Genomic DNA, 22,731 nt, shown 5'->3' with positions numbered 1-22,731 from the left:
AGGACCTGAAATACTAATAATAATGATGATAATTATAATGATAGTACTTACTATGTGCCATTCACTGTAATAGTAAAGGTATTTATTAAACACTTACTATGTGCCAAGCGCTGTGCTAAGTGCTGGGGGAGATGATACTAATCAGACTGGACATAATCCTTGCCCCATATGGGGCTCACAGTCTAAATTAGGAGGAAGTAGGATTTAATCCCATTTTACATATGAGGGAACTGAAGCACAGAGAAGTTAAGTGATTTGCCCAGGGTCACATAGAGCAGTTGGGTGACAGAGCCGGGATTAGAACCCCCAGGTCTTCTGACTCCCAGGCCCGTGCTCTTTCACTAGGGCATGCTGTTTCCCACAGAACTATTACTTCACTATACAGTAAAATATTAGGGAAAAAATGAAATTAATGTATCTCCATCAATATCCTCTTGAAGGATAAATAGCCATCACACAAGGAGAGCAAATGGTTCAGATATATTTGACCCCGAGAGAAAAGCACCCCAGATTCTTCCCAAAACACATTCACCTCACTGTTAACTTGAGCATGGGAGGGCAGTGATTTCCACTGGCCATAGTTCATAAATGGCTCTCAGTCTGGACACACACTGAGCTCGGAGACAAGCAGTCGGTGCTGCACTTTAACGTCTTAAAATTCCTTCTCCCCTTCCTTTTGCTGTTATAATAATGAACTATAGACTCATTGTGGGAGGGGTAAACAAGATGGGAGAAGACCGACTATGTGGACAGACTCAAAGACACACACACCCAATAAAAACTGCACAGGCCCCAGTCGGGGTTAAATAGCTATCCACACGTCTTCATTCAGAGGCCCACGCAGAGCCTCTCATCCACACACCCATTCAAATACGGACACACATACCCACCACGAGAAGGGAGTCAACAGCCAGCACAGTGGCTGAAGCAGATACAGAAAGAGAAAAAGGATTGGGAAGAAGAAAGAAGGACTAAAGCTGAAAGGTGAGGGTGGGAGGGAGGAGGTTGGGATGTAATTATGTAGGAAGGCGAAAAGAAGGTAGGTGGGGGGCAGAAAGAGGAGCAGAGGCTTTTGTGGCTGGCTGCAAGGTGAGGGAGCGAGAGAGAGAAGGAAGGACATTGAACGTGGGTGGCTACCTGTGGTTTTAATCATGGGGTCAAGGTGAGGCATTTATCAGAACACAGAGACATTTGTTTCTCTGTAGCTGTTGGGGAAAAGCGGGGAGAGGATGCAAGGGAACGAAGGGGAGTGAAGGCAGGCAGGAGGAGAACCAGCTTGGGATTGGAGGACTTGGGGAAAAGCATATTTCCTCGCATACCACACAGACCACTAAGTAAGCAGCCCAGCATGGCTTAGTGGAAAGGGCACAGGCTTGGGAGTCAGAGGATGTGGGTTCTAATCCGACTCCAACACTTGTGTGCTGTGTGATCTTGGGCAAGTCACTTAACTTCTCTGTGCCTCCATTACTTCATCTGTAAATTGGGGATTAAGACTGTGAGCCTCACGTGGAACAACCTGATTACCTTATATCTACCCCAGAGCTTAGAACACATAGTAACTGCTTAACAAATGCCATAATTATTATTATCATTATTATTTCCTTTCTCCCTTTATAGATAGCTATGCATATTCAAGTGCTTAGTACAGTGCTTTGCACACAGTTAAGCGCTCAATAAATACGATTGAACAAATCAGTCAATAGTATCGATCGATACCTTTCAATTGACACTTTTTTCCTTCCCTGATCCCTTTTCTCTTTCATATTTGCTGCAGCCCTTATGCTGGATGTTAAGTCCTGTCTCATTGTGGGTATGTGTATGTGGGCAAGAGAGGTGCCAATAAATTAATCAATGGTATTTAGCGATCATTTATTGGATGCAGAGCGCTATACTCATGGCTTGGTAAACTACAATACAATGGACTAGGTAGACACGATTCCACCCATCAAGGAGCGGAGAAGACAGGCATTAAAATGAATACAGACCGGGGAAATGGGAGAAAATAATTATATGTACATAAGTGTTCTGTAGCAGCAAGCGTTTGAGGGATGCACATGTAAATGCACAGGTGACACAGAAACAGGGGCGAATACGGGGAATGAGGGCTAAGTCAGGGAAGGCCTTTTGGAGGAGATGCGATTTTAGGAAAGCGGGAGAGCCGTGGCCCATCATATAATAAGACGGAGGGAGTTCTAGGCAGAGGGAGGACATGGTCAAGGTGTTCAACTGTGAACTGATGAAATGGAGGTACAGTGAGTAGGCTGGCATTAGAGGAGTGAATTACATGGGCTGGAGTGTAGAAGGAGAACAGTGAAGTAAAGTAAGAGGGGGAGATCTGATTGAGTGCTTTAAAGTAAATGGTAAAGAGTTTCTGTTTGATGGGGAGATCAATGGGCAACCATGATGTTCTTTAGGAGTGGAGACATAGACTGAATGTTTTTTCAGGAAAATCAATCAGGCAGCAAAGTGAAGTATGGACTGAAGTGGGGAGAGATAGGAGGCAGGGAGGTCAGTACAGAGGTTTGATACGGTAGTCAAGGTGGAGAAGCAACGTGATCTAGTCGATAGAGCATGGGCCTGGGTGTCAGAAGGACCTGGGTTCTAATTCCAGCTCCATCATTGGTCTGCTGTGTGACCTTGGGCAAGTCCCTTCACTTCACTATGTCTCAGTTCCTTCATCTGTAGCCTTATGACGAACAGGGAGAGTGAGCCCTATGTGGAACAGGGACGGTGACCAACCTGATTATCTTGTATCTACCCTGGGGTTAGAACAGTGTCTGGCACGTAAAAATACCACAATTATTATTATTATTAGTATTATGAATTTTAGACAGACTGTAATGAAATACTTTTAATGATGTTATTACGTTCCTATGTTTGCCAAAATGTGGGCAAAACTTACTTTCTGCACTCTGCATGGTAATCTCATCCAGCTCTTTTTCCAGTTTCTCGTAAATGTCTAGTCTTGCTTGATGCTCAGAATTTTGCGCTTGAAGCTCAGTAATGCGTTTTTCAGAGGAGGCTTGAAGACCATAAAATTCTTTTGTTAAAACCTAACATAGCAAACAGAGGCAGAAAAAACATCATAAACTTTTTAAAATAAGTTAAGGGTTAAAAGAGCAAAACAAGGAAACAAAATTGGCAAAGGCTTATTTTGTCATTTAAGTATTTTTTTAAAATTTAGCAGAAAGTTTAATTGGACTCAACATTTTGGAAAGAGCAAAATAAAATCTAAAGAATGTTTACTGAATTCTCATTTTTAAAATCATTATCCTTTGGTATTTATGAAATATCTGTTCCTAAAGAGAAAAATAAATGCATTTCAATGTTACTTTCAATATGACTTCACTGTTTAGAAATGTTACCGGTTTAAATTCCTAATCTTCAATACACCCATTTCCTGGAAATGTCAGAAATATAGGTAACTGATCAGTATGAGTTGCTTTTTTATCTTCTGGATTAAATTCCTTGCGAAACAGAAAAATCATGAAAGAGAAGAGAGGGAACTGCTGACGGAAACTCTAGATGAGCTCAGATTGGGCTACGTGTCCTAACCTATGGGGTCAGTGGACCATGGCTCTATTCCCACCCCTCCATTTCCTACCCTGAATCTTGTCCACCTAAGGCTGCTTTTGGCTCCCTTTCCTTCCTCCAGAAGCTTCCATGTGCTTTCTCATTTCCTCAACTCTCTCATGAACAACTGGGGAATGATGGCTGGACCAATGCTATGGCCATGACCCGGTGTATTCATGACTGTCTATGACCTTCTAAAACAACTGTACAGACAAATTCACCTCTTCAGCAAGGAAACACACTTCCTTAAATGAGGCCCAAGTAGGGAAGCAGGGTGGCTCAGTGGAAAGAGCACGGGCTGGGGAGTCAGAGGTCATGGGTTCAAATCCCAGCTCCGCCGCTGGTCAGCTGTGTTATTTTGGGCAAGTCACAACTTCTCTGTGCCTCAGTTACCCCATCTGTAAAATGGGCATTAAGACTGTGAGCCCCACATGGGACAAGCTGATCACCTTGTCCTCCCCAGCGTTTAGAACAGTGCTTTGCACATAGTAAGCGCTTGACAAATGCCACCATTATTATTATTACTTAATACAATGCTCTGCACACATAAGCATTCAAGAGATACCATTGATTAATTCTAAATGAACTAATAATAATCCACATCCTTAAGAACTGTAATTAGAGAGAGATACTAAATCCCAGTATCTGTTGAGGTGTTCAGCCTTAATCTTTAGCTTAGGGAAGCAGCATGTCTTGGGCAAATCACTTCACTTCTCTGGGCCTCAGTTCCCTCATCTGTAAAATGGGAATTAAGACTGTGAGCCCCATGTGGAACAGGGACTGTATCTCACCTGATTACCTCGGGTCTACCCCAGCGTTTAGAACAGTGCCTGGCATATAGTAAGCACTTAACAAATACCATTAAGAAAACTTATTTTCACTTTCTATTTGTCAAAAAAAAATCACTGGTGAATCATTAATTTAAGTTTTTCAATCTGTTGGGTCTAATGGGCTCCCACTGTTGGTGCTTCTAAAGCTTCCATCATCTAGAAGAGAATGCTCGATTCCTCCAAATCTCATTTTAAGTCTCCCATGAATAGAACTAGCCGAATGAAGGTTCCTAACATCTGTGCCACGGCACACCTACTGCACTGCCAGAAGCTACTTGAGTGCTCTTCAAGTTTTTTCTCCCTCCGCTGTTTACCCAAAACATAAACATGTGCAGAAAGGAAAATTCAAGATAGTGAAAGAAAGAAGGGAGCAAATGGAGAAAAAGTTGGGAGAAATATGAACTGGATGATGTGGGAAAGATAGAGATTCGTATGTCCTTGGTGCATAAATGAGCAGGCAGAAACTATGGCTATTCTCCAACATGGATGAGGAAAACAGATAGAGTGAGGCAGGCTGAGAATATTTATTTCCCTCCTGTCCAGTCTCTTCTTTATGCTGCTATGGGCTTGGGGCGGAGGAGTAGTGGGGAAACACAAATGTAAACACTGGTAGAAACATCCAAGGGTTAGTCAGGTTTTCTCTTAGTCAGGTTTTTCCCAATTTAGAAGGCACGACACCATCACAGCTCACATTCTCTATTTCGCCCAATGTCAGTAAATAGTACACATGTAGCTCATTAAAAGTTGTCGCAGTAGCCAGCTTTGAAAACTCAGATTAAAAAAATCATGCTTTTGTATTATCACACAAATACCATGTTTGTCACCTTTAGACAGATACAAAATCTACTGGGATTTTTACTTCTTTAACTACTTAAACTTCATCAGTCACGTTTAACCATACTTTTTGCCTGAATGCTCCTTTTTTTCAACTCTTACTAGGAAAGGGATGCTCCTTTGGTCTGAAAGGTTACTTTTAAAGGCTTTCAAATGCTACTTTACGAAGGAAGCTAAAAGCCTCTTTTCTGATGTTCATTTTATATGAATTTATGTATGTGTGTGTGTGTGTGTGTGTGTGTGTGTGCATATATATACTAAGAATTTAGAACCATATAAAAAAGCAATGTACTTCAAGTTGCACTTTTCAGGATTATGTTGCTAATCTATAATGAAGTAAGTCAATATGGATTTCTTGGGGTTTGCCAAACATTTGCCCTTGCAATGTCACAAATATCATAAAGACTTGGAACTGGGAGGAAGAGGACCTGGGTTCTAATCCCAGCTCTTCCACTTGTCTGCGGTGCCACTTTGGGTTAGTCACATAACTTCTCCATTCTTCAGTTTCCTCATTTGTGAAATGGGGATTAAATTCTATGCCCTCCTACCTAGATTGTGAGCTCTGTACGGGACAGGGTCTGTGTCCAACCTGATAACCTTGTGCCTACCCTAGTGCTTGGTCCATAGTAAACACCTGAGAAATATCATCGTATTTATTATCTTTATGAGTAATAATTTAGAATATATGAAAAATTCTGGGTGAGGGGACATCGATTTTGGAAGAAGTGTTTATATTTTGTTTACTGGGTATTTATCCATGTCCTTTATGCTATTTTATGCTCCATTGTCTCACTGCTCCAGACCTCTTCCCATCTACATTCATTGACTGTGAGTCCTTCAAGGGACAAGGTCCATGTCTAAATCACCACTGTATACTCCTTCCTAGTGCTTAGCACAATGCTCTGAACACAGGAAGAGCTTAATACATACTATTACTAGAAGTATGTAGCATTTTTTCTGTGCTCACTGGGTGCAAGACACATTATTAAGTGCTTGGGAAATGTCAATCCAGAAAGTGACACAGTCCACTCCCATAAGGATTTTACACTCACAGGAAGACATACATGAAATATGGAGAAAATAATCAAAATAAATGATTAAATGTATAACTGAATGAACATACATTCAAAAGTGAACTGGTATAAGAAAGTAGATAAATGAGAAGCAGTGTGGTGTAGTGGATAGAGCACAGGCCTGGGAGTCAGAAGGTCATGGGTTCTAATCCCTGCTCAGCCACTTGTCTGCTGTGTGACCCCAGGCAAGTAATTTCACTTTTCTGGGCCTCAGTTACCTCATCTGTGAAATGGGGATTGAGATTGTGAGCCCAATGTGGGACGGGGACTGTGTCCAACCTGATAAGTTTATATCCACCCCTGAACCCTCCTTTACACACACACAATGTTTCGACAGTGCATTGTGTTCACTCAGCCATAATTTTCTGATATGCATTTATTCATGCTTAGAACATTTATTTAGTGCTTAGAACAGGTCCTGACACATAGTAAGTGCTTAACAAATACCATTATTATTATTTACATGACATAATATAAATGTATTTTCCACATGAATTACTTGGGGAAAATACTCGTAGAAGCAGCGTGGCTTAGTGGAAAGAGCCTGGGCTTGGGAGTCAGAAGTCATGTGTTCTAATCCCGGCTCTGCCATTTGTCTGCTGTGTGACCTTGGGCAAGTCACTTAACTTCTTTGGTCCTCAGTTCCCTCATCTGTAAAATGGGGATTAAGACTGTGACCCCCATGTGGGACAACCTGATTACCTTGTATCCACCCCAGCGCTTAGAACAATGCTTGGCACATAGTAAGCGCTTAATAAATAACACCATTATTATTATTACTGGGGAAAGTATTATTAAATTAGTAACAAATTTTACATCACAAGAAGTCTACTTTGAAAAGAATACCTCCAATTTTTTCTGATATTTTTCACATTCCAGTTGACACTGTATGAGATTTCTTGATGTTTCTTCTTGCACAAGTTGAACACGCTCATTTTCAAAAGATTTTAGTTTACTCTGATGGAGAAATTCAGCCACTTTGCTTTCGGCACTGAGCTGTAGTTGCCGGTACCTGAAAGAGTCACCACAGTCAGTGGTTTTGGAATCCTAGAGGATTGCAGTCAAATCATTCCTATCAGCATACAATCTCTTGAACCTTCCTTTACACACACACAGTGTTTCGACAATGCATTGTGTTCACCCAGCCACAATTTTCTGATATGTATTTATTCATTCAATTGCATTTATTGAGTGCTTACTGTGTGCAGAGCACTGGTCTAAGCATTTGAGAGAGTACATTATAACAATGAACAAACATGTTTCCTGTCCACAATGAGCTTTCATTCTACATTAATGAAATGTATAAATGTATTAATATAAATGAATAAATTACAGATCTGTATATAAGTGCTGTGGGGCTGGAAAGGGGGATGAACAAAGGGAGCAAGTGAGGGTGATGCAGAAGGGAGTGGGAAAAGAGGAAAGGAGGGATTAGTCAGGGAATGCCTCTTGGAGGAGATGAACTTTCAGCAAGGCTTTGAAAAGGAAAAGAGTAATTGTCTGACAGATAGGAAGATGGAGGGAGGTTCAGGCCAATGGGCGAGAGGTTGGTGGTGAGATAGGTGAGATCGAGGTGTAGTGAGTTTAGCGTTAGAGGAGCAAAGTGTGTAGGCTGGGTTGTATAGTAGGAGAGTAGTTGGGTAGTAGGGGGCAAGGTGATTGAGTGCTTTAAAGCTAATGGTGAGTGGTTTTTGTTTGATGCGGAGGTGAATGGGCAGCCATTCATTGGACTTTCTTGACGTGTGGGGAAACATGGCCTGAACATTTTATGTCGAAAAATGATCCAAGCAGCAGAGTGAAGTATGGACTAGAGGAGGGACTTCTCTGACTAAGCCCCCCTTTCCTCTTCTCCCACTCCCATCTGGGTCCTTTATACATACATCTCCCCTCCCAGCCCCCCAGCACTTACGTACATATTTGTAATTTATTTATATTAATGTCTGTCTCCCTCTCTAGACTGTAAGCTCGTTGTGGACAGGGCATGTATATGCCTATCGTTGTATTGTACTCTCTCAAGCACTTAGTACAGCATTCTGCACACAGAAAGCGCTCATTAAATGTGATCGAATGAATTGAATGAATGAATGAATTGTACAGAGGAAGTGCTCAATAAATACCACTGATTGAGTGATTGGTTGACATGCCTAGGCAGGGTCACCAGGCCTCGACATTTCCCTCCAGTAAACCTGGCCCTTTTCTCCTGGTCCCAGGTTTGCTAGCACTGGTGACAAGGTTAGCAGTTCCAAGGGAAGTGACCCTCCTAGAATAATTAAAATGATGTTCATTTGATGGCTCACCACTGTTAGTGGGCTTGTGAGCTACGAGCCTCAGGACTCCTCAGGATCACTAACAGATGGTTACAAGTCTCTGAGGAACCCCTCTCACGCTCCTACAGAAAGGAGAACGAAGCCCTTATAGAACCCCGAAAGGCCTTCCACATTGCAATAAGGGTTCCGGGTCTCCTTACTCCCCTTGGGCACCCTCCTCTCAGTATATCATTTCCCATGAAATCATGATGAGAAACAGACAAAGAAAACGATGTCTCTGCAGTATCTCTGTCAGGCTATGTGATCACAAAGCGAGTTGCAGCTACTAGAAAAGCAGCCTCTCATCCTTTATTTATACCAATGAAAAATGTATATTTAATTGTCAGGCAATAATTCAACAATTTCAAGTTCATATGGCAGTTCTGTTTGGATGCCAGAGATACTGTGTTTGCTGAAGTACGGTATTTATTGTTTTCACCAATATTACAAAATGGCTTAAAATGCGGGCACTCTCCGCCCTACTCCCCCCATTCCAAAAGACTCTTCGTGCCAGTAAATTTAGTACTCTGAAACCCAAATCTGACATGCCCTATTGTGGGCTGCTTTCGTAAACCATACTTTCAAATTGGGCCAAACATACTTGATTTAATCTTCTTTCCACATTAACTTATAGGAGGATGGCCGGTTATGGAAATGTCACAGCCATCTTGTTCGAAGTCTACATTTTCAGGCTTTTCTATTCTTGAACTCGTTACAGCACATCTCCCAAAGCAACCGATTCAGCTGCTTGTATAAGCTCCATCAGACGTGTTTATTTCAGAGTGGAATAAAGTATGACGGCAACTAAATTGATTTCACAAGCATTCACCGCTTAAGTATCTACTCTAATAGGGTTCAAAATAGAATAGTAATTTCCAAAGCCGTAGATAGGTTAGGGAAATAAAATTAGATGATGAAGAGTTGATCATCTAGAGAAAAATAATACTGATAGAGTAGCTCTAAAACAGTGGTTTTCTCTTTTTAACAAACAAATGGCTATAAGCAAAATGAAGATTCTCCTATTGAGCGATGTTTATTCTGTTTAGTCTTTCAGTTCATATACAGCTCCAAAGAAACAGATATCAACCATTGAGAGAATAAATTTGATTTAATATCCAAAATCCCACCAGGCAGTGCATTTGTCACTAATGAGAAATTATATGTAAATTATATTTTATATTTGGTTTGCAGAAGTCTGCTTTGGGGCAGAAACAAAGTCCTGGAACTTTCTTTAAGACTTCTTGTTTCAAACCTCACTTTTTTTATGCCGCAGAGCTCCATTTCTTGGTTTCTACCACAATTCCCTTTTCTGAAAGAAGGGACTGGTGTAAAATATACTCAACTTTGATCATTTTGTGAATAGAAACAGTACGCTATGTAAGAGAGCAGAATTTATAATTAAATATGAAGCCTTAGAGTAGATGGTCAATCAGAAGCCCCAAAGCTTGGATTTCTTCTTTCATTTCCAACATTTTTTGAGACAATAAGTGAGGAAATAATACTGAAGCTCTTTGGCAGCACTACCGGTATGTTCCGAATTACTGTATATTTCTTTTTAATATTACTCAGCATTTTTACACAGCTAAATGGTTCCAAACCTACTCCACTTCAAATGGCAACCGGAAACACGTAGCACCGGTCATTGTGGGGGAACGAAAACCTCATTTGCTGCCTTTAGAATAGTAATGCATTGCTAGAATGCGACTGGAAAATCAGGGAGCATCTTCCGCCAACATCGGTCTGATTGGTCACTGTAGAAATGGCTCTGAGTGTGCGCACAGTGATGAAATGGCTGAACCCTATGCCTCACATTTTCCTTCATGCAAGGTTTCATAAGAATCCGATCGTTATGTTATGAGGCAGCTGGGTGTAACTACCCCATAAAAAGGAGACAACGATTCCTTTCACAAATCTCTCTAACTCCACAGGACATCTGAGTGATGCTTGTTGGTTTTTCAGAATTAGAGAATGATGATCTCACTGTAGTATTATTAGTGAACTACTCTACTAAAAAACTCTACCAAATCTAGATTGTAACAATAGTAATGATAATAATATTGGTATTTGTTAAGTGCTTACTATGTGCCAGGCAATGTTCTAAGCCCTGGGGTAGATACAGGGTAATCAGGTTGTTCCACATTAGCCTCCCAGACTTAATCCCCATTTTACAGATGAGGTAAATGAGGTAACGAGAAGTTAAGTAAGTTGCCCAAAGTCACGCAGCTGACAGGTGGCGGAGCCGGGATTAGGACCCATGATCCCTGACTCCTAAACCCATGCTCTTCCCACTGAGCTACGCTGCTTCTCTTAGATCAATGTGGGCAGGGACTGTGTCTAGCAATTCTGTTGCACTGTATTACCCTGAGTGTTTAGTAGAATGTTCTGCACGTAGTAAGCACTCAATAAATACCACGGATTGACTGATTTCCCTTTTTATCTGATCCAGAAACATGTAATTTACCGTTCTTTTTTCCTTCTTGCTTTTATTGAATGCCCACTGTATACAGAGCACTGTACTAAATGCTTGAGAGAATACAATATGAAAGAGTTGGTAGACACATTCCCTGCCCACAACGAGCTTACAATCTAGAGAGGAAGACAGATTTTACTGTAAATAAATAGTTGTACGTAATTATTTGTACATAATTACATGTACATGTAAGGGTATTATGTTTTTATGTTCTATGTTAATACTGGAACACACTAGCCCCCTGCCATGCCGGAGAAATATAATTCTTGGCATTTTAAGAATCATTTTAAGGTATTTCCACACCGCACTTTTTTCATTCCTTCAATCGTATTCATTGAGCGCTTACTGCATGCAGAGCACTGTACTAAGAGCTTGGAAAGTACAATTCAGCAGCAAAGAGAGACAATTCATTCAATTCATTCAATAGTATTTATTGAGCGCTTACTATGTGCAGAGCACTGTACTAAGCGCTTGGGATGAACAAGTCGGCAACAGATAGAGACAGTCCCTGCCGTTTGACGTGCTTACAGTCTAATCGGGGGAGACGGACAGACAAGAACAATGGCACTAAACAGCGTCAAGGGGAAGAACATCTCGTAAAAACAATGGCAACTAAATAGAATCAAGGCGATGTACAATTCATTAACAAAATAAATAGGGTAACGAAAATATATACAGTTGAGCGGACGGGTACAGTGCTGTGGGGATGGGAAGGGAGAGGTGGAGGAGCAGAGGGAAAAGGGGAAAATGAGGCTTTAGCTGCGGAGAGGTAAAGGGGGGATGGCAGAGGGAGTAGAGGGGGAAGAGGAGCTCAGTCTGGGAAGGCCTCTTGGAGGAGGTGATTTTTAAGTAAGGTTTTGAAGAGGGAAAGAGAATCAGTTTGGCGGAGGTGAGGAGGGAGGGCGTTCCAGGACCGCGGGAGGACGTGACCCAGGGGTCGACGGCGGGATAGGCGAGACCGAGGGACGGCGAGGAGGTGGGCGGCAGAGGAGCGGAGCGTGCGGGGTGGGCGGTAGAAAGAGAGAAGGGAGGAGAGGTAGGAAGGGGCAAGGTGATGGAGAGCCTCGAAGCCTAGAGTGAGGAGTTTTTGTTTGGAGCGGAGGTCGATAGGCAACCACTGGAGTTGTTTAAGAAGGGGAGTGACATGCCCAGATCGTTTCTGCAGGAAGATGAGCCGGGCAGCGGAGTGAAGAATAGACCGGAGCGGGGCGAGAGAGGAGGAAGGGAGGTCAGAGAGAAGGCTGACACAGTAGTCTAGCCGGGATATAACGAGAGCCCGGAGCAGTAAGGTAGCCGTTTGGGTGGAGAGGAAAGGGCGGATCTTGGCGATATTGTAGAGGTGAAACCGGCATGTCTTGGTAACGGATAGGATGTGTGGGGTGAACGAGAGGGACGAGTCAAGGATGACACCGAGATTGCGGGCCTGCGGGACGGGAAGGATGGTCGTGCCATCCACGGTGATGGAGAAGTCTGGGAGCGGACCGGGCTTGGGAGGGAAGATGAGGAGCTCAGTCTTGCTCATGTTGAGTTTTAGGTGGCGGGCAGACATCCAGGTGGAGACGTCCCGGAGGCAGGAGGAGATGCGAGCCTGAAGGGAGGGGGAGAGGACAGGGGCGGAGATGTAGATCTGCGTGTCATCTGCGTAGAGATGGTAGTCAAAGCCGTGAGAGCGAATGAGTTCACCGAGGGAGTGAGTGTAAATGGAGAACAGAAGAGGGCCAAGAACTGACCCTTGAGGAACTCCAACAGTTAAAGGATGGGAGGGGGAGGAGGCTCCAGCGTAGGAGACCGAGAATGATCGGCCAGAGAGGTAAGAGGAGAACCAGGAGAGGACAGAGTCTGTGAAGCCAAGGTGAGATAAGGTACGGAGGAGGAGGGGATGGTCGACAGTGTCAAAGGCAGCAGAGAGGTCAAGGAGGATCAGAATGGAGTAGGAGCCATTGGATTTGGCAAGAAGGAGGTCATGGGTGACCTTAGAGAGAGCAGTCTCGGTAGAGTGGAGGGGACGGAAGCCAGATTGGAGGGGGTCTAGGAGAGAATGGGAGTTAAGGAATTCTAGGCATCGATTGTAGACGACTCGTTCTAAGATTTTGGAAAGGAAGGGTAGTAAGGAGATAGGACGATAACTGGAGGGGGAAGTGGGGTCAAGAGCGGGTTTTTTTAGGATGGGGGAGACGTGGGCGTGTTTGAAGGCAGAGGGGAAGGAGCCCTTGGAGATTGAGTGGTTAAAAATAGAAGTTAAGGAAGGGAGGAGGGCAGGGGCGATGGTTTTAAGAAGGTGAGAGGGAATGGGGTCCGAGGCGCAGGTGGAGGGGGTGGCACTTGCGAGGAGGGAGGAGATCTCCTCTGAGGATACTGCAGGGAAGGATGGGAAAGTAGGGGAGGGGGTTGTTGGGGGGGAGGGGAGAGGCGGAGGGGTGACTTTGGGGAGCTCAGACCTGATCGTGTTGATTTTCGTGAGGAAATAGGTGGCCAGATCATTAGGGGTGAGAGATGGGGGAGGGGGAGGAACAGGGGGCCTAAGGAGAGAGTTAAAGGTCCGGAACAATCGGCGGGGGTGACGGGCATGGGTGTCGATGAGGGAGGAGAAGAAGCTTTGCCTGGCGGAGGAGAGGGCAGAGTTAAGGCAGGAAAGGATAAATTTGAAGTGTGTGAGGTCGGCTTGGTGCTTGGACTTTCGCCAGCGGCGCTCAGCAGCTCGAGCATAGGAGCGTAGGAGGCGGACGGAGGAGTTGATCCAGGGCTGTGGGTTAGTGGCGCGAGAGCGGCGGAGGGAAAGGGGGGCGAGAGAGTCGAGATGAGTAGTGAGGGTGGAGTTGAGAGCGGAGACCTGATCGTCGAGAGTGGGAAGAGAGGACAGGGCGGCAAGGTGAGGCGAGATGCTATTGTAAAGACGGATGGGATCGAGAGAGCGGAGGTCTCTGTGGGGCAGTAGCGAAGATTTGCAGGGGGAGGGAGTGTGAGAGATGAGGCAGGTGAGAAGGTTATGGTCCGAGAGAGGGATTTCAGAGTTGGTGAGTGAGGAGATAGTGCAGCGGTCCCTGCCCAAAGTGGGCTCACAGTCTAGAAGGGGAGAGACAGACATCAAAACAAGTAAAGAGGCAGGAAACACATCAATTGTTTGTTAGACAAGAGTAAACTCCCAGGCTGCCTTTTTACCTGAAATCTTGAAGGGTTTTTAGTTTTAATGATTTTTTAAAATGACGCTATACAGGTATTTCATTGAATTAGACGAAAAAGTATTAAGAGCATTTAATTAAGGCAAAAGAGATGGCAAATAAAAGATTAGCTGAATTTGGTTTTGATGAAAGGGAGAATGATGATGATGGTATTTGTTAAGCACTTACTCTTACTATGTGCTGAGCACTGTTCTAAGCGCTGGGAGAGATACAAGGTTATCAGATTGTCCCAGATGGGGCTCACAGTCTTAATCCCCATTTTACAGAGGGGATAACTGAGGCAAAGAGAAGTTAAGTGACTTGCCCAAAGTCACACAGCTGCCAAGTGGCAGAGTCGGGATTAGAACCCATGACCTCTGACTCCCAAACTCATGCTCTTTCCGCTCAGCCATTCTGCTTCTCTGGAGAAACCTAGAGAGGAATTGGTGAAATCCCCAAGAGCCTCCATGGCAGACTACCTAAATGAAGATGGTCTACCCAAATCCAGTGGTTGCCTATCAACCTCCGCTCCAAAGAAAAACTCCTCACTCTAGGCTTCAAGGCTCTACATCACCTTGCCCCTTGAAGCAGCGTGGCTCAGTGGAAAGAGCATGGGCTTTGGAGGCAAGGGTCATGAGTTCGAATCCCAGCTCTGCCACTTGTCAGCTGTGTGACTGTGGGCAAGTCACTTCACTTCTCTGTGCCTCAGTTACCTCATCTGTAAAATGGGGATGAAGACTGTGAGCCCCACATGGGACATCCTGATTCCCCTGTGTCTACCCCAGTGCTTAGAACAGTGTTTGGCACATAGTAAGCGCTTAACAAATACCAACATTATTATTATTATTACCTCTCCTCCCTTCTCTCTTTCTACTGCCCACCCCGCACGCTCCGATCCTCTGCCGCCCACCTCCTCACCGTCCTTCGGTCTCGCCTATCCCGCCGTCCACCCCTGGGCCACGTCCTCCCGCAGTCCTGGAACGCCCTCCCTTCTCACCTCGGCCAAATTGATTCTCTTCCCCTCTTCAAAACCCTACTTAAAACTCATCTCCTCCAAGAGGCCTTCCTAGACTGAGCTCCTCTTCTCCCTCTACCACCCCCCCTTTCACCTCTCCGCAGCTTAACCCTCTTTTCCCCCCATTTCCCTCTGCTCCTCCCCCTCTCCCTTCCCATCCCCTCAGCACTGTACTGCTCAACTGTATATATTTTCATTACCCTATTTATTTTGTTAATGAAATGTACATCGCCTTGATTCTATTTAGTTGCCATTGTTTTTACGAGATGTTCTTCCCCTGACTCTATTTATTGCCATTGTTCTTGTCTGTCCGTCTCCCCCGATTAGACTGTAAGCCCGTCAAACGGCAGGGACTGTCTCTATCTGTTGCCGACTTGTTCATTCCAAGTGCTTAGTACAGTGCTCTGCACATAGTAAGCACTCAATAAATACTATTGAATGAATGAATTAATTGAGGCAATAAAATTCAGGCACAAATAGAAAGAGAACCAAGTACAGGAGAACATTAGTGGATACGGACTACACATTTAGAATTTAGGATTAAATTGAGTCACAAGATGTGACAGAAAATTCCAGTCTAAACTGTGCACAAAAACAGACCACTCAAAGTGAAAGTTTGCATTTGAGTATCTTTAGATTCAACAAAACAATCTGACATCGAAAGAGGGAGTATCTAAAGTCCTAATTCATTGAAACTGTTGACACTTTGCTCCATCTAAACAAAACAATACAAACAGTTAAACCGCCTAAAGGGACAAGCTGGGGAGACTGTTTGTATAGGACTAAATGCAGATATACGAATGCAGAACAGAACCAAAGCCTGACTGTGTGGGGAAAGGGGATTCTTAGACACAGAGCTTGTATTTGACACCTCACACTGTGACTCTTTCTTAATAATAACAACTGTGCCATTTGTTAAGCAACTACTGTGTGTCAAGCACTGTATTCACCACTGGGTAGATACACTATAAGTAGATTGTTCTGATTTATATGGACACAATTTTTTAATATTTTCATTTTTGTCATAAACAGGTGATGCTGATATACAGAATTGGGAGTGGGATAAAGTTGGGAACATACTTTAAGTTGAATAGAGAAAAAATTCACGGACTAATGGAGTGGGACGATGACAAGTATAGCGTGGCTCTGTGGAAAGAGCACGGGCTTGGGAGTCAGAGGTCATGAGTTCAAATCCCAGCTCTGCCACTTGTCAGCTGTGTGACTGTGGGCAAATCACTTAACTTCTCCGTGCCTCAGTTACCTCATCTGTAAAATGGGGATTAACTGTGAGCCTCACATGGGACATCCTGACTACCCTGTATCTACCCCAGCGCTTAGAACAGTGCTCGGCACATAGTAAGCGCTTAACAAATACCAACATTATTATTATTTCTTTTTTTACAGATGAGAAAAGTGAGGAAAACGGAGGTGACGTGATATGCTCGTGATCCCCCAGCAGGCAAGTGGCAGACCCAAGACTATAATCCAAGTCTCATGATTCCCAGTTTTTTGCTCTTTGTGCTCTTTTCATACTGTTTTCCATTCATTCATTCAGTCGTATTTACTGAGCACTTACTCTGTGCAAAGCATGTGAAGAGAAAAAGCATTAGCAGGACTGGACCTCTGGCTCTCTTTGGGATGGCTCAGTGGAAAGAGCATGGGCTTGAGAGTCAGAGGTCGTGGGTTCGAATGCCAGCTCTGCCACTTGTCAGCTATGTGACTGTGGGCAAGTCACTTAACTTCTCCATGCCTCAGTTACCTCATCTGTAAAATGGAGATAAAGACTGTGAGCCTGTAGTGGGACAACATGATTACCCTGTAAATCTATCCCATGTTTAAAATAGTGCTCTGCACATAGTAAGCACTTAACAAGTACCAACATTATTATACTATGGCTCATCAATCTTTACTGTTTCCTCTTAAACCTTCATTTTGGTAGCTGGTTTTAGAGCCTTGCTTTATATATATCTACTTCAGTGCTTAATACAGTGCTGGGCACATAGTAAGCATTTAACAAATACAGCAATTATCATTATTACTATAATTATCACTATGCAGAAGCAGCATGGCGTAGTGGATAGAGCACAGGGCTAGGAGTCAGACGGTCAGGGGCTCTAATCCTAGCTCTGCCACTTGTCTGCTCTATGATCTTGGACAAGTCACTTCACTTCTCTGGGCCTCAGTTACTTCATTTGTAAAATGGGGATTGAGACTGTGAGCTCCTCACATCCACCAAACTAACTCTCTTCCCCTCTTCAAAGCCCTGCTGAGATCTCACCTCCTCCAGGAGGCCTTCCCAGACTGAGCCCTCCCTTTCCCTCTGCTCCTCCTCCCCTCCCCATTCCCCCTACTCCCTTCTGCTCTTCCCCTTTCCCCTCCCCACTGCACTTGAGCATATTTGTATACATTATTTATTACTCTATTGTATTAATGATGTGTATATATCTTTGATGCGATTTATCTTGATGGTATTGATGCCTGGCAACTTGTTTACCTCGTGGGCCCGGGATCTCTGCTCCCCTGGGGCTGAATCGACCACCACATGGACTTGGGAGCTCTCCTCCCAGGCGGTAGTTCCTTGGGCTGCCTGCCCCCCCGTTTCCAGCCTAGCTCTTTAGCAGCCTTTTGGCCACCGACCGCCGACTTTAGCGGCTTATTGGCTGCCGACCACCGACTCATCCACGCCGAGACCACCCCCCTCTCCCGGGAAGCTGAGCCTTGTCATCGCCCAGACCCTTGGAGCCATTACCTCGTGGGCCCAGGATCTCTGCTCCCCTGGGGCTGAATCGACCACCACATGGACTCGGGAGCTCTCCTCCCAGGCGGTGGTTCCTTGGGCTGCCTGCCCCCCGTTTCCAGCCTAGCTCTTTAGCAGCCTTTTGGCCACCGACCGCCGACTTTAGCGGCTTATTGGCCGCCGACCGCCGACTCATCCACGCCGAGACCACCCCCCTCTCCCGGGAAGCTGAGCCTTGTCATCGCCCGGACCCTTGGAGCCATTACCTCGTAGGCTCGGGATCTCTGCTCCCCTGAGGCACAGCCTCGGCCTACCCGGCCCCGATTCCCTACAAGCCCCCCTTCGCCTACTGCTGGCTGACTCATCTGCGCTTCCTCCCCCTCCACCGGGGAGCTGAGCCTCGGACCGTCTGGACCCGCGCCCGCCTCAGCCTTTCACAACCTGGATCTCCGCACCCCCGCTCGGGAACTCCGACACTACGGATCTTCGCCCCCACAGACCCCCCAGCCACCAGCTTCCAGTCCACCCCCCCCCCCCCCGCCGCTCGGGCCCGGGGACATTGCGCTCCCCTTCTCGATCCTGGGGACATTATGCTCCCCTTCTCGGCCCCAAGGACATTGTGTCCCCCTGCTCGGGCCCGGGGACATTGTGCTCCCCAACCGCTCCCCCACTCCGCCCGAGGCGGCCATTTCGGGAAGCCCCCACTCTGCCTGAGGCGGCCATTTTGGGAAGGCCTCACTCCCTCTTCCCTCTTGAGGTGATTCATCCCTCCCGCCCCCGCCCCGGGCGACGACGTCCTTGTTCTCACCATGTTACCTTACCTTAGCCGCCGCCCACGGCCGCCACCCACCCCGGACAACCTCAGGGCCCCCCCGCCGCCACAGGGTTATTTGGTCATGAGCTCTGGGACTCTCTCGGCCGCTGGCCGCTTGACTTTGAGTCTGATCGGGTAGGGTCGGCTCGTCCCCCGACCCTGGTCATCGCCTGCTTATTAACACTATTGTAGTGTGCCTTACTGTAGCATGTTGCTATATTAGCGATGTCGCTTGTCATTGTTTATTATTGTCAGACTTTGAATTTGATCAGGTCGCCCCTTAATCGAGTCTACCCCCGACCCTGATCATCACCCCTTTTATTAACACGACTCTATTGTATCATACTGTATCATGTTGCTATATTAGCACTACTATATTGTATCATACTGTATCATGTTGCTATATTACCGATTTCGTTTATTACTGTTTATTGTTGTCAGTGCTGCCACCCACCTCTCTGGCCTCGCCATGTCCCTCCTCCCGCCCCTTCCTATCCTCCCCTTCCCCTCTCTCGTTCAGCTCTTTCCCGCTCTCTCCTCTGTCTCCTCCCCCCCTCCCCTCTCCCGCCCTAGAACCCCACTTTACCAGCGCTACCCCTCTTCCCCCTCCCCCTACTCTTCCCCCCACCAAACCCCCTCTTCACCCCCTCCCCCCTTCTCTCTTCCCCACCCATGCCCCATCCCAGTCCTCTTGTCCCACCGCTACCCCTCATCCCCCTCTCCCCGTCCAGGCCCCGCCACCTCCTTCCCATCCAAACCCTCCCCTCCCCCTGCCCTTTCCCCCTCCCCCCCTTGCACCCACAGCTACTTTCAAGTGTGGCCTCTGGAACCCCCGCTCTATTACAGGCAAGCTACCTTTCATCCATGACCTTTTCCTCTCCCGCTCTCTCCTCCTCCTCGCCCTTTCGGAAACGTGGCTCTCTCCCGAAGACACGGTCTCCGCCGCCGCTCTCTCCGGCGGAGGCCTCTCCTTCTCCCACTCCCCCAGACTCACCGGTAAGGGAGGAGGCGTCGGCTTCCTCCTCTCGCCCCGTTGCCGCTTCCGCACTATCCCTCCTCCCCCCTCCCTCTCCTTCCCCTCCTTCGAAGCCTATATCATTCGCCTCTACCACCCACTCCAGTTACTTGTCGCCGTCATCTACCGCCCTCCCGGTCCCACCTCCGACTTCTTCAACCACCTTGACCCCTTTCTCACCTTCCTTCTCTCCTTCTCTCTGCCCACTCTGATCCTCGGAGACTTCAACATCCATACGGATGTACCCGACGACTCCTCTGCCTCCCGCCTATCCCTCCTCGACTCTGCCGACCTCCTCCTCCACCATACCGCGCCCACTCACCGACTCGGTCACACCCTCGATCTCGTCATCTCCTACCGCTGCACCATCTCCTCCCTCACCAACTCTGAAATCCCTCTCTCTGACCATAACCTTCTCACCTGCCTCATCTCTCACACTCCCTCCCCCTGCAAATCTTCGCTACTGCCCCACAGAGACCTCCGCTCTCTCGATCCCATCCATCTTTCCAAAAGCATCTCTCCTCACCTTGCCGCCCTGTCCTCTCTTCCCACTCTCGACGAGCGGGTCTCCGCTCTCAACTCCACCCTCTCTACTCATCTCGACTCTCTCGCCCCCCTTTCCCTCCGCCGCTCTCGCTCCACTAACCCACAGCCCTGGATCACCTCCTCCGTCCGCCTCCTACGCTCCTATGCTCGAGCTGCTGAGCGCTGCTGGCAAAAGTCCAAGCACCAAGCCAACCTCACACACTTCAAATTTATCCTTTCCTGCCTTAACTCTGCCCTCTCCTCCGCCAGGCAAAGCTTCTTCTCCTCCCTCATCGACACCCATGCCCGTCACCCCCGCCGATTGTTCCGGACCTTTAACTCTCTCCTTAGGCCCCCTGTTCCTCCCCCTCCCCCATCTCTCACCCCCCGATGATCTGGCCACCTATTTCCTCATGAAAATCAACACGATCAGGTCTGAGCTCCCCAAAGTCACCCCTCCGCCTCTCCCCTCCCCACCAACAACCCCCTCCCCTACTTTCCCATCCTTCCCTGCAGTATCCTCAGAGGAGATCTCCTCCTTCCTCGCAAGTGCCACCCCCTCCACCTGCGCCTCGGACCCCATTCCCTCTCACCTTCTTAAAACCATCGCCCCTGCCCTCCTACCTTCCTTAACTTCTATTTTTAACCACTCAATCTCCAAGGGCTCCTTCCCCTCTGCCTTCAAACATGCCCACGTCTCCCCCATCCTAAAAAAACCCGCTCTCGACCCCACTTCCCCCTCCAGTTATCGTCCTATCTCCCTACTACCCTTCCTTTCCAAAATCCTAGAACGAGTCGTCTACAATCGATGCCTAGAATTGCTTAACTCCCATTCTCTCCTAGACCCCCTCCAATCTGGCTTCCGTCCCCTCCACTCTACCGAGACTGCTCTCTCTAAGGTCACCCATGACCTCCTTCTTGCCAAATCCAATGGCTCCTACTCCATTCTGATCCTCCTTGACCTCTCTGCTGCCTTTGACACTGTCGACCATCCCCTCCTCCTCCATACCTTATCTCACCTTGGCTTCACGGACTCTGTCCTCTCCTGGTTCTCCTCTTACCTCTCTGGCCGATCATTCTCGGTCTCCTTCGCTGGAGCCTCCTCCCCCTCCCATCCTTTAACTGTTGGAGTTCCTCAAGGGTCAGTTCTTGGCCCTCTTCTGTTCTCCATTTACACTCACTCCCTCGGTGAACTCATTCGCTCTCACGGCTTTGACTACCATCTCTACGCAGATGACACGCAGATCTACATCTCCGCCCCTGTCCTCTCTCCCTCCCTTCAGGCTCGCATCTCCTCCTGCCTCCGGGACGTCTCCACCTGGATGTCGGCCCGCCACCTACAACTCAACATGAGCGAGACTGAGCTCCTCATCTTCCCTCCCAAACCCGGTCCTCTCCCAGACTTCTCTATCACCGTGGATGGCACGACCATCCTTCCCGTCTCTCAGGCCCGCAATCTTGGTGTCATCCTTGACTCGTCCCTCTCGTTCACGCCACACATCCTATCCGTTACCGAGACCTGCCGGTTTCACCTCTACAATATCGCCAAGATCCGCCCTTTCCTCTCCACCCAAACGGCTACCTTACTATTACGGGCTCTCGTTATATCCCGGCTAGACTACTGTGTCAGCCTTCTCTCTGACCTCCCTTCCTCCTCTCTCGCCCCGCTCCGGTCTATTCTTCACTCCGCTTCCCGGCTCATCTTCCCGCAGAAACGATCTGGGCCTGTCACTCCCCTTCTTAAACAACTCCAGTGGTTGCCTATCGACCTCCGCTCCAAACAAAAACTCCTCACTCTAGGCTTCAAGGCTCTCCGTCACCTTGCCCCTTCCTACCTCTCCTCCCTTCTCTCTTTCTACCGCCCACCCCGCACGCTCCGCTCCTCTGCCGCCCGCCTCCTCACCGTCCCTCGGGCTCGCCTATCCTGCCGTCGACCCCCAGGTCACGTCCTCCCGCGGTCCTGGAACGCCCTCCCTCCTCCGCTCCGCCAAACTGATTCTCTTTCCCTCTTCAAAACCTTACTTAAAAATCACCTCCTCCAAGAGGCGTTCCCAGACTGAGCTCCTCTTCCCCCTCTACTCCCTCTGCCATCCCCCCTTTACCTCTCCGCAGCTAAAGCCTCATTTTCCCCTTTTCCCTCTGCTCCTCCACCTCTCCCTTCCCATCCCCACAGCACTGTACTCGTCCGCTCGACTGTATATATTTTCGTTACCCTATTTATTTTGTTAATGAATTGTACATCGCCTTGATTCTATTTAGTTGCCATTGTTTTTACGAGATGTTCTTCCCCTTGACGCTGTTTATTGCCATTGTTCCTGTCTGTCCGTCTCCCCCGATTAGACTGTAAGCCCGTCAAATGGCAGGGACCGTCTCTATCTGTT

General features: G+C 47.1%; 1 protein-coding gene across 5 annotated transcripts in view; it reads right to left on the bottom strand.

Annotated features, from left to right (window-relative positions):
- PIBF1 (progesterone immunomodulatory binding factor 1) overlaps window positions 1-22,731 on the bottom strand; it is a 280,353-nt gene that overhangs the window by 108,645 nt on the left and 148,977 nt on the right. For all 5 annotated transcript variants that reach the window (XR_003756003.2, XM_029055569.2, XM_029055543.2 and 2 more), the window contains exons 11-12: window positions 7,157-7,322; window positions 2,903-3,053 (exon numbers count right to left, since the gene is read on the bottom strand). Coding sequence is in view for 4 of the 5 variants with exons in the window: in XM_029055569.2 (XP_028911402.1) it covers window positions 2,903-3,053; window positions 7,157-7,322 (317 nt within the window). In the remaining variant the exon portion in view is untranslated. The remainder of the gene's footprint in view (window positions 1-2,902; window positions 3,054-7,156; window positions 7,323-22,731) is intronic.

The sequence above is a fragment of the Ornithorhynchus anatinus genome, chromosome 2, assembly GCF_004115215.2.
Source record: "Ornithorhynchus anatinus isolate Pmale09 chromosome 2, mOrnAna1.pri.v4, whole genome shotgun sequence".
Classification (NCBI taxonomy): Eukaryota; Metazoa; Chordata; class Mammalia; order Monotremata; family Ornithorhynchidae; genus Ornithorhynchus; species Ornithorhynchus anatinus.
The sequence above is the reverse complement of the archived record's forward strand: the minus strand, read 5'-3'. Positions and strand labels throughout refer to the sequence as shown.